At 45.0% G+C, this 12,294-nt stretch overlaps 1 protein-coding gene across 12 annotated transcripts in view; it reads left to right on the plus strand.

Moving 5' to 3' along the window:
• SEC31B (SEC31 homolog B, COPII coat complex component) overlaps nt 1-12,294 on the plus strand; it is a 36,552-nt gene that overhangs the window by 3,064 nt on the left and 21,194 nt on the right. For 5 of the 12 annotated variants that reach the window (XM_030334623.1, XM_030334624.1, XM_030334628.1 and 2 more), the window contains 7 exons: nt 6,959-7,154; nt 7,368-7,463; nt 8,397-8,540; nt 8,858-9,000; nt 10,077-10,176; nt 10,281-10,442; nt 10,950-11,084. In XM_030334623.1, the coding sequence (XP_030190483.1) occupies nt 6,959-7,154; nt 7,368-7,463; nt 8,397-8,540; nt 8,858-9,000; nt 10,077-10,176; nt 10,281-10,442; nt 10,950-11,084 (976 nt within the window). The other 7 variants (XM_030334625.1, XM_030334626.1, XM_030334631.1 and 4 more) reach the window with 6 other exon arrangements.

The raw sequence follows: 12,294 nt of genomic DNA on the forward strand, positions 1-12,294 counted from the left end.
GAATTCTGGGAGCAAGGTGTGCTTCTCAAGGCTCATAAGGATATCTGTTAGGTGAAGGACCTTCACCAAGTTGGGGAGAAGTTAACTCTGGGTTTATTTTACCAAAGGATTTTAAAAACACCCACTCTCACTTTTTTGGTCAGCAGCGGCATCAGGCAGAGTCGTGTGTTAGAGACTCCTCACCCAAGCCTGGACCCATACGTGCCTGATCTCTCTCTGAGCCCAGAGATGTTGGCTTCTTCCTCCCTTGGCTCTTGTGAAGATAATCTTACACAATATCTCCTTTTCTGCCAATGGGAGGAGAATGAATGAGCCTCTCCTCATTGTGGTTAGGCACTGATTGGGTACTCCTGGATTTCATGGCTCTGGCAGGCTTACAGGCCTGAGTACAGGCATTCACAGAGCACATGTATATAGGTCAGGCACTATGCTAGGGACTCTGTATATCTTATTCATTCCTCAAAATGAGCCTGAGCAATAAATACCATTATTCCCATTTTGCATAGGAGGGAACCGAAACTCTGGGAAGCTAGGATTTACACATAGGTCTGATTCCAAAATCTACCTTCTTTCGATTATTCAACTTCTCTTTTATAGGTTTTGTAAAGATGTGGCTTACAGTCTGAAGCAGTGGTCTCCAAATTTTCATACCACTGGGGAAAATGTGAATATTCACTATACTCAAGTTATAGAGGCAATATAAATAATATACATGCATTACTCTACTATTAAAAAGTGCCATTTCCATAATTTTATAGATTAAAAATATGTCTTTTTCCTACAGAGAATTATCTTGTCCATCCCTCTTTAGAGATTACTGGTCAAAATGCAACTTTGCATTCTCTTATGAATGTTTTGGTCCATCTGAGAGATAAATTAAGATATTTAGATAGAAGTACCCTCTTTTTTCTTTACATGGGTTAGCCTAATAATGAAAGGTTAGTTATTGTTCTCCCTTTCTTGAGCCCCTATATCACTTTCTGACAGTATCCTTTATTTTACAGTTTTTTTATATCTTTGTATTTCCAGTATCTTTCCCTTTGAAGAGCAGCCACTAGAGGGTTTACCAATAATGATGAGATATTCTTAGCCTCTAAGCAAGCATTTCAGAAAGGGCTCCTGAAAGAGGGGAGCTAATTCAATAACATTTATGCTCCTGGACTTAAGAAGAGGGGCAATGGGTAAGAGCTCCTATCCTCAGCCAGCCAAGCAACAGCTTTAGCACAGTAGTGGCTCCTTAGGGCTAATAGTTCCTAAGAAAGAAACAGTATAGTTGCTTAAGAAACCTTGAAATTGAATCCTAAGATCCCTGTGGGCAGAGATTTTTGTCTGTTTCATTCACTGCTGTATCTCTAACTCCTAAAACATCACCTGGCATTTGATGCTTAAGGATTATCTGTTAAATGAATGAGCGATGCTAGAAATGTCTGGATTACCAAACTGAGCACTCATATCTACCATTTCAGTTAGTTAAAGTTATTCTTCAGTTAATGTTAGTGCCCTGAGAGCTTTTCAAAGGTGACGATCGGTTTGTTTTGCAGCCAACTAGGCTGAAGGGACCCTTTTTGAAATCTTGGTACTCAAATCAGGAATTGTAAACTTCACTTCATACCCTGTTTGATCCTGCAGAGATTGGGAGCTATACCCAAAATAAATAGTGCAGCTAACACTATTGATAGTGTGTCATCTCTATTTTCTTTTCTACCTCTATAATTGTGTGCAAAGATTGAGTTGCATTTCCAAAGACCTAAGGAACTATCTTTGACATAGATCTATAGGGTGTTGTTGAAGAAATCATCTTAGACACCCGAGGGCCTAAGGCACCCACTTCTTTCTGTTCCAGCCTGGGTTCAGTCACTTACTCAGAAATCCACATCTCAAACTATTGACCAAGATGATTGAGGTAGAGAGAGCGCTGCCTGTTCTTTGCTTTATACTTTCCTCTTTCTTTTCTGTGCCATCTTTTGCGTGGTTTAGTGGAAAGCACAGTTGTATTGGGTTGCATTCTTGGCTAGAGATAGGTGACTTTGTGCAAATGGAGGTCGTAGGTTTCCTCACTTACATACAAAGAAGAGGTTGTACAAGAAGACTAAGAACCTACTGAGCTCTAAATTCAGGTATTATGTTCAGTGTTTCCTTCTCTTCCTTTTTTGTATCATAATCTCTTTTCTTTTTCCTTTTTTTTTTTTTTTTAAAGAAAGCTTCCTTGGGTCTCACCATTATTACCTAACACATACTTTTCAAAATCTTCCCCCATCCTTTGCCTGCCCTTGTCACCAGACGCATGCCTCAACCACATTTGAATCCTGAAAATCCCTTTATATCAATTCATGAGGCATCAGAAAATATTATGTATTTAGAAATATCTGACTGAAAGAGAAGTCCTCTGAAACACTGGTGTGGGGGTGGATAAGGGACCACCTCAAGCTGTAAATAGACTGAAGAGAGGGAATGGATTAAAGCCAGTGGATGCATCAGAATCAATATGGATTAGCACGTGCATTGAAGCAAGTGATGTTTGGTTTGTTAGATGAATCTCACTCAAGAATAAAGGTTTTTGGGAGAATAATACGTTATTTATGAATTTTCTTAATGAAACGAGGACTTAGCTGCTGTGGCTGAATGAGGTCAGAGACCAGTGTGCGACGTGCAATACTCCACCCTCTGTCTGCACTGAGGGTCTAGATCTTTTTGTGGTCTCTGTACCTCTGTATGACCTATTCTCTAGTAACGTGAAGACAGTAGGTGATCTATCTTCCAGCACCTTTATAGTAGTTCTGGCTACTTGGGGAACCCTATGGCCTCTCTTTGGGTGCCTGTGTAAGGAACAACACCAAGCAGAAAAAGATCACTTTGTGTACTTTTCTTAGTTTTCCCATTTCCAAGGTTTGCCTTCCTTAGAGATTACATCAAGATCACAGAGTGGAGAGAACGTGGGCTTTGTTGTTGGATAGGCCTGGGTTCAGATCCCAACGCTGCCATCTAATATCCTCTTGGGCACATTGTTTAACTTCTCTGGCCCTGTTTTTCTCTGCTGTAAATTTGGGATACATGGGCACGTATTAGCTGGTGCATATTAGGCTTCAGAAAAGAAGTTCTCTCAGACAGCCACTGCTTCACTTCACTGTCTTCATTCTCCAACTTGAGCACTGCCCTCACTGCTCTAACTTTTTTTTTTAATGTGTGTGTGTGTGTGTGTGTGTGTGTGTGTGTGTGTGTTGAGAAAGACAGAGCATGAGCAGGGGAGGGGCAGAGAGAGGGGGAGACACAGAATCCAAAGCAGGCTCCAGGCTCTGAGCTGTCAGCACAGAGCCCGATGTGGGGCTCACACTCACCAACTGTGAGATCATAACTGGAGCCGAAGTCAGACACTTAACTAACTGAGCCACCTAGGTGTCCCTTCACTGCTCTGACTTTTAAGGAAACTTGGATTCCCTCAGCTAGTTTGGCTTGTTTTCACTTTAGTTCAGTAACATGAGGTTGGAATTTTTTTAATGTTTATTTTATTTATTTTGATAGCAAGCGATCAGAGGAGGGGCAGAGAGAGAATCCCAGGCAGGCTCTGCACTGTCAGGGCAGAGCCCAATGTAGGGCTTAAACTCACAAACTGTGAGATCATGACCTGAGCCAAAATCAGGAGTCAGTTGCCTAACTGACTGAGTCACCCAGACCCCCTCTGAGGTGGTTATTTTTAAAAAGGAACCGTGGCGCCTGGGTGGCGCAGTCGGTTAAGCGTCCGACTTCAGCCAGGTCACGATCTCGCGGTCCGTGAGTTCGAGCCCCACGTCAGGCTCTGGGCTGATGGCTCAGAGCCTGGAGTCTGTTTCCGATTCTGTGTCTCCCTCTCTCTCTGCCCCTCCCCCGTTCATGCTCTGTCTCTCTCTGTCCCAAAAATAAATAAACGTTGAAAAAAAAAATTTAAAAAGGAACCTTACTAAGCAAATAAAAGCAAAATCCCAAACAAAGAAGTACATAAATTATGGAAGAAAGAATTTACACAACACATGTTCCTAGTTATAAATTAGCTAAAGCTTGGCCTCAGCTGAGCTTAGCTAGGATGGCCTTTTGATCTCTCAGGCCTCAATTTATTCTCTTTAACCTTGTCTTTTTCTCTCCACCAGGAGCATAGCCATGAGCTGGTCGTAGGGCTGGTTCTGTCTTTATGAATTTCAGTGTCTTCCCCTACTGGTCTAGGCTGGTATCAATCTGATGTATCCAACACAGGGGTTCTCAACCCTGTTTGTTTGTTACAATCACCTGGAGGCTCTTGTTAAAAATGTAGATTCTGGGGGCGCCTGGGTGGCTCAGTAGGTTAAGCGTCTGACTTCGGCTCAGGTCATGATCTCGCGGTTTGTGAGTTTGAGCCCCGTGTTGGGCTCTGTGCAGACAGCTCAGAGCCTGGAGCCTGCTTCAGATTCTGTGTCTCCCCTCTCTCTGCCCCTCCTATGCTCATGCTCTGTCTCTCTCTGTCTCTCAACAATAAGTAAATGTTAAAAACATTTTTTAAAAATGTAGATTCTGAGGGCCTGTCTCTGGAAATTCTGCTTTGCAAGGTCTAAGTAGGAAAATAAAGAATCTGTTTTTTTCTTTTTCTTTTTTTATTTTAGAGAGAAAGAGAGAGTGCAAGTGAGGGAGAGGGGCAGAGGGGAAGACAGTCTTAAGCATGCTTCCTGTTCAGTGCGGAGCCCGATGCAGGGCTCGATCCCATGACCTTCAGATCATGACCTGAGCCAAAATCAAGAGTCGGACAGTCAACCCCCTGAGCCACCCAGGTGCCCCAAGAATCTGTATTTCTTTGATGCAGTATACTGCCCCTTATCACCATCTCCATGGGAACCTCTTCAGCAGAGAATTGCACCTGTATTCTCATGTTTTGAAAGTTCCCATCATTCCATGCAAACTCTTCCTATACCATCTCTTTAAATCTCTTCTAGTCTCTGGAAATCCTATTTTCAAGCCAAAGGCCATCTTGTTTTTTAACTTTTAAACTATTCAAACATAGAAAGTTGTAGAATAGTACAATGAACAATTATATACTTTTACCTAGATTTATCAGTAGTTAATATTTTGTTGCATTTGCCTGCATTCCGTGCACTTTTTTTCTGCGTGCACATGTGTGCGTACACACACACACACACACACACACACACACACACTGTTCCCTGACCATTTGAAGAGCAGAGATGATTGACATTCCTTGAGTCCATTGAATGATCATGTCCTGGTCCTTGCTTAACTTGTCCTAGCTGTTCTCACTCTCCTAGATGTTCTCTTTCATGTCCTATTTGGGCTCTAGGCTCACTCTCACTAGTGAAATGGTTAACCATAGGACTGTAATTTCTACATGCTTACAGAAAGAAAATCATTTTGTCACACTCTGTGTTCTGCATTTTGGTCACTCTAAACTAACTAGGCTTGTTCTCTAACTCTTTGGTGACTCCCCCTTGAGGTCTCAGGTGCCTTTGTCTTTGGTCTGTATGCCAGGTGCTGTGATCATACTGACGTTCCTGTGACATCTACCACCCCCATATGAGTTTTTCACTGGCCATATTCTCCTCTGGTTCCTGTGAGACTTATTATGGGTTTCTTTAGTTATTTTGTTGACTTGCCCTCAGCCCACACCGACCTCTAGCCCCAGGGTGACATGGCAGCCTCTTGAACCAATGTGGCACACGTTCTTCTGCCCTATTGAGATCAGTGCAATGTTAGAACACATGGCCTTTTGGACAGTACCTTTAGAGCCACTGTTTGTGTCAGCTCTGCTCTGACCTGGTCTCAAATGGTGTTCAACTCTTCACTTCTAACAGGTTGGTGCTGCCTAATGGCTGGTCAAACAGGTTCCTGCCTGGTTACCCCACTCAGTTTCTTGGCTGATGTTTCCCAGGGTGTGGGAACATTTCATTCCAGTTAGGGATCTTATGACATCATTCATTGTGAAATCTGGCTTCCCCGAAGGGCTGTGGAAATACCCTTGGCTAGCAGCTGTGAAATGGAGGACAAGACTACCTTTAAGGCTTTGGGGATTTCACATGGATTCCCTAGGGGCTTTGTAGAGGACCTAACTCTGCAGGGGCCCAGGATCCATCTTTTCCTTTTGTGTAAGATGCAGGCCAGAAAGCCAGAAGTGTTTCCCAAGAGATGTGTTTATTCTTTTTGCTTCTATGTTTCTAGGGCTGGCCGGCTACAGCCATAGAGCAGATCCAGTGGGCTAGTCACATGGGAGAGACACAAGGTGGAGTGATCCTTGGGTCCCTTCTCACTTACAGCTTGAGAGGGAAGAGAGGACAACAGTTGTTGGTGTAGGGAACCTGCTTCTAGTCAGGTACAGAAGAGTTTGGATCTTCCTCTAAACAGAATACAGTCTTTTATGATGGTTAAGGGATCAGACTCTAAAATAAATGGGCCAGACTTTATACCTTGATTCCACCACTTCCTAGGTGTCAAATAGGGATAAAACTACTAACTGTATATACAGAAATTCATATATTTTCTGTGTCTCAGTTTCCTCAATTGAAAATGGAGTTAGTAATAATACCTTATAGAGTTATTGAATATTAAATCAGTGAATACATGTGAAGCACTTAAAACAATGCTTCATACGTAGGAACTGTTTAATAAGTGTTAGTTGTTACTGTTATTTGAGTTGTGAGGATTAAGTGAAGTAATTTATTTGAAATATGTATCACTGGCCCTATATAACCCTAATAATGTTAATTTAGGGGGAAAAAAAAAGCCTGGCCTCCTCACTTCTAGTGTAACAAAGATGGAATATTTTTCAGAGAAAGGGCAGGACCAAAGTGAGGACACCTCTGTTGTGTGTCTGGTAAGTGAGGGAGAAAGGCAGGCCTGTCTTGGGGTGGGGATGCCTGCATAATGGCAGAGGCTGACAGAGATGCCTGCTCTCTGCCTATTAACATGGTTCTGAGTTGGTGCTGATGCCAGTTTCTCCTCTTTGTAGGTTTTACAAGCTGATCTGGGGGAGCTTTGGCAATGGGCTTCTGGAAGCCTCCGGGGTTATTGCAGGCGGAGGGAACAATGGCATGCTTACTCTATACAATGTGACCCACATCCTGTCTTCGGGGAAGGAGCCTGTGATTGCCCAGAGGCAGAAGCACACGGGGGCTGTCAGAGCCCTTGACTTTAATCCTTTCCAGGTACTGCATTTCAGTTGGTCAGACATGGCCAAGCCATGGAGTAACAATTCTGTATGGAAACATTCACTTGTGGCCTCCAGTCTGTAACTCTGAGCCCCTCCCAGGCTGTTAGGGGAGAGGCTTTGGAAACCCCACATGTGGGTCTCTTTCCCCCTTTCCTGCTCTCACTTCTTCCTGGGGTGGTGTTTCTCCAAAGACCTGTTCTTCATACAGGGCCACCTCCTGGCCACAGGGGCCAGTGATTCTGAAATCTTCATTTGGGATTTGAATAACCTAAATGTGCCAATGACCCCAGGATCCAAGTCACAGGTAAGGAGGCTCCTAGGGCAGCTGATTTTCCCAGGGAGAGTCTTGAATCCTGGAGGCAGCCAGAGCACAGGAGGTTTTGGACTTTACCACTGGAGGGCAATAAAGCTCCGCAAACGAACACATTTTACCAGCCAGCCATTAGCAGCAATGGAGGGGAGGGTGTGCGTGTGGTGGGGTGGTTTGTGGTCATTAACTGTCCTAGGGTTTCTGGAAGGAAGATGAAGAAGGGCAGTGGGAGGCATTGAGAAAAGAAGTGTGAGTACGATTTATCATAGTAGAGCTCAGGCAGGGTAGAGTAGGACCCTAAGCTCAGGAAGTGGGGCTAAGAGTAGGACACCCAGATATACTCTTGTCCTTTTTGTGAGGTGGGTCAGCTTTGCCTCTGTATCTAGTTCTCCATGCAGTTGGGGTCCTGTGCATATCTGTCTCTGAGTGTACCTACCTGTCAGTCTATAACTGGGTCTGTCTTTTTGCTTCCTGGCTCTTCTCTGTCTTATGCTTACAGTATCGTGAGGTAAGTTAAGTATAAATTTGATAGTACCCTGTGCCCTAAAAATAGCAATGGCTTTTCTTTCTGCCTCATTTTCTCTGAGGGTCTTATGTGTCTGTGTTTCCCTTTCTTCCTCCTCCTCTCCCTCTCTCTCTGTCATAGATAAGAGGCCTGTTTTAAATCTTGACTTTATTCTCTCAGGAGCAACTTGGGATAGGAGTAAAATCCAAGTGTGCCTGCCCTTCTCTCAATTTCTACACCAGTACCCCCAAAGGATCCTCTCTAGAAAATTTAACCCCCGGCTCCCTGACACTATCTGGGTTTGGGAAGCTCATGTCTGCTCTTGGGCTTTCTGTGGGTGGTTGGGAGCAGTGGAACAGCAAATGTCTCTTGGTCCAGGGGATGACAAGTTGTCCTCCACCCCTCCCCCCGTCCTGCCACAGCAGCCTCCAGAAGACATCAAAGCACTCGCTTGGAACCGGCAGGTTCAACACATTCTGGCTTCTGCTCACCCCAGCGGCAAGGCAGTTGTGTGGGATCTCAGAAAGAATGAACCTATCATCAAAGTCAGCGATCATAGCAACAGGGTGAGTTCTGGAGGCGGAATGCAGGGTTGGGCTCTGGCTTCTCCCTCATGCCTGGGCTTTGGAGCTGTTCTTCCCCAGGCCAGGGTTCTGCTTTCAGCTGCTACACTTGCAGACTTAGCCTCTTATCAGATTTCCTGTTGAGAGTGAATGCTTAGGGAAGCTAAACAGAGCTGATCTGGAGGCTTCTAATATTCATTACTTACTCATGGTCATCACACAGAAGAGACACAAAACCTGCCCTATTGCAACTGGGCGGAAAAGGTTCATAATCAGAAGAGTCAGGTTACATCACCCTTTGGGGTCTGCTTTGTTCACAGATGCACAGCTCAGGCTTGGCCTGGCACCCAGAGATAGCCACCCAATTGGTGCTCTGCTCAGAAGATGATCGTCTTCCAGTGATTCAGCTGTGGGATTTGCGCTTTGCCTCCTCTCCCCTGAAGGTGCTGGAGAGCCACAGCAGGTAATATCTCAAACTCTGTCTACTTTTTTGGCAGACGGTATGGCATAACTGACCTGGGTAGGAGGCAGTGAATGCCTCACTTTAGTTACCAAACATCCTCCCTGCCTTCAAAGCCATTCCCAATGAACAGTTTCCCAATCCTAGCTCTAGCCCCAACAAAGAGGAGTTTCTTGAGATGGTAAGGTTATGGAGAAGAACCTGAGATTCCATTTAACTTCCAGAAATTGGAGTGTGGATGGGGTCATGACAAATATTTGGAGCCAATGTTTAGTCCTCCTGGGAGAGTCCAGGATAATGTTAATCTCTTTAGGTGGTGAGGTTATCTCCTCCAAGACTTCTCCTTTTTTTTTTTTTTTTTTTTTTTTTTTTTTTTTTTTTTTTTAGTTTCTTTATTTTGAGAGAGAGAAGGGTAGAGAGAGAGGGAGACAGAGAATCCCAAGAAAGCTCCACACTGTCAGCACAGAGCCTGACATGGGGCTTGATCTCACAAACCACAAGATTATGACCTGAGCCAAAACCGAGAGTCAGACGCTTAACTGACTAAGCCACCCAGGCACCCCTAAGACTTTTCAGTAAGAAAACCTTGGCTCCTGTTTATCCTCCGAACAGGCCTGCCCCTGAAGCTGTAACTCTTAGGCCCCTAGCAGAGAAAACAACCCCACACTGTTCTTTCTTACTAAAGGTCTATGTTGCTTTTATGCCTTCTTGGGGACTTTTAAGAGTTAGATCCTCACTCCTCACATGGGCTAAAAAGCACACATAGGGATGGGTGCTTGAGTGACTCATGCTGATTCACAGTCCCTACTCTACAGTCAGGGAAGAGAAGCGGGCCATTCTGCAGGGAACTGTGAGAGGCAGAATGATACAGTGCATAGTGCCCAGGCTCTGGGGTTTGACGTGTCCTGGCTGTATGGCTGCCGAAGGTTCCTTAATTTTTCAAAGCCTCCTTTTCCTCATTTGTAAAATGAAATCAGGCCACTCATTTTATAGGGATGAGATATATCCAAGATATGTATGACACTCTACTCCTAGTGGGCATTCAACAAATGTCAGTTCCTCTTTCCTTTCCTTTTTAGGGGGATCTTGTCAGTGTCGTGGAGCCAGGCTGACCCTGAGCTGCTGCTCAGTAGTGCCAAGGACAACCAGATCTTGTGCTGGAACCTGGGAAGTGGTGAGGTAGGCCGGCCTTTCTGTGGGCATGCTGGGAGAGGAGATGAGCTGTGTGTTCTGCATTGTTTTACCTAAGTCAAGGTTTCCCTAATGGTTGGGTTCCTTCACAGGTAGTATATAAGCTACCCACACAGAGTAGTTGGTGCTTTGATGTGCAGTGGTGCCCTCGGGACCCTCCAGTGTTCTCTGCTGCCTCCTTCGACGGCTGGATCAGTTTGTACTCCGTGATGGGTAGGAGCTGGGAAGTCCAGCAGATCAGACAGGCTGACAAGGTTTGAAGGGCTTGGTGGAGAATGCTGGAGGGAATGCTGTCTCTGTGTTGGGGGAGAGAGAAGGACGAATGGCCTGGGAAGAAGTGGGGACTATTGGAGACTGGGAAGCCAGGGGCCTGGGTTGGGAGGGCTGCACCTTTGCTCTAGTGCCCATCTTCCTGGGAGGATGTCAATTTCTGCCACAATACAAAAGAGGCCTTCACCTTGACGCTTGCTCTTGGATGTTCTCTCTGGTATTTCAGGGACACTGGACCTCCATGGTGGAATCGTTATTTTGGAAGTGCCTTATCTCCCTTTCTCCTATAGATCCGTTCTGTGTCTACACTCCACTGTAGACCTTGGATACAGTAGGCTTTCCAAGAGCCTACTGCATGGGAGTTTTACTCTCACTACCAGTTCCCTAGAAAATGGGAGTCTAGCCTTTGTGGGCCAGATTGGATGTTTCACGGATTTCCCCCAAACTTGTAGATGCAGCAGCACTTCAAGTTGGTGTCCTTTTGCCCTCAGATCTCTTCGTCCTTCAGCAAAGGCCAGCCTCTCCCGCCATTGCAGGTGCCAGAGCAAGTGGCCCAAGCATCATTGATACCTCCTCTACAAAAACCCCCCAAATGGATGAGAAGGCCAGCAGGTGTTTCATTTGCTGTAAGTGTAGTGGGGGGGGGGGGGGCGGGTAGTGCATGGTTGTATGTGTGTACGTGTTTGTGAAGCCTGTTGCGTGCCCAGCACGGAGCTGTGTTCTGTAGGAGATTCATTCCTACTGCCTGTGTCTCAGATCAGGTCCCACCTTCATGCTCAGGCAGAGTTACTGTAGCTTTCCTTTCTACCCCTTTGCCTAGCGTACTGTGCTGGTCCTGTCTAAAGGGAATTGAGCGCTTTAGACTGCTCAGTTATGGAGAACTGCTTGAGATTCCACCTGATCTTTCTCTAACTCTTACGTGTTTGGACTGGTAGTGAGTCCAGACATGTAAGGGTTAGAATACAAAGCAGGAAAGAAAAAAATGTAGATTCCATCCTGTCCCTCCTCTGCTCAAAACCTTTGGCCCCCATTGTCTTATGGACTCAAGGCCAAATGTACACAGGGCCGCACTTACCTTTCCAGTTTTTATTCCCCCTTATTCTTATGTGTTTCATGTGCTCCAGTTATATATGACTCCTTTCTGTTCCACAAATAACTCCTCAGCTTTGCTGCTTTTGCCTGTACCCTGCCCTTCAACTTCTCTCCTGAGCCATTGAATCCTACCGTACCTTTTCATGTTCTTTTGCTTAAATACCACCCCCTCCATGATGTCCATCTTTAAGCCCTTGTCAGACTTCACTTTGAGGATTTATCCTCCTATAATGATACACTTTACTTGGACTAAGGTTATTTACATACTCGGGTGGAGACCCTACTAAGTAATGGACTCCTGGAGGATAGGGACCACATTTTGTTCATTTTTATCCCTAAAGCAAGTGCTTCTCAAACTTTAATACACATACAGATCACCTGGAGATCTTACTAAAATTCAGATTCTGGTTCCTTTAGTCTAGGGTAAGACCCAAGATTCTGATTTCCAGTAAGTTCCCAGGTGATTCCCTTGCTGCTGGCCTGAGGAGAGGCAGGGCCCTAGGTTAACCTAATGCTTTAAATATTAGGTGTCATTTAAAAACAGATGTATTGAAGAAGTGATTCTTCTGTGCAGAGCCACCAGTTTTATTGTGGAGGCAAGGCCAACACACTCAAGAGGCAGGGAGGTGAAGAATTCTGATGCTGAAAGACCTACATTTCTTCGTTTGTTTTGTTTATTGATTTCAGGAGATAATTCTGTGTTTAATTGTTGAGGACTCACCATACCATTTTCCACAGCAGCCG

Source organism: Lynx canadensis, chromosome D2, assembly GCF_007474595.2.
Source record: "Lynx canadensis isolate LIC74 chromosome D2, mLynCan4.pri.v2, whole genome shotgun sequence".
Lineage (NCBI taxonomy): Eukaryota > Metazoa > Chordata > Mammalia > Carnivora > Felidae > Lynx > Lynx canadensis.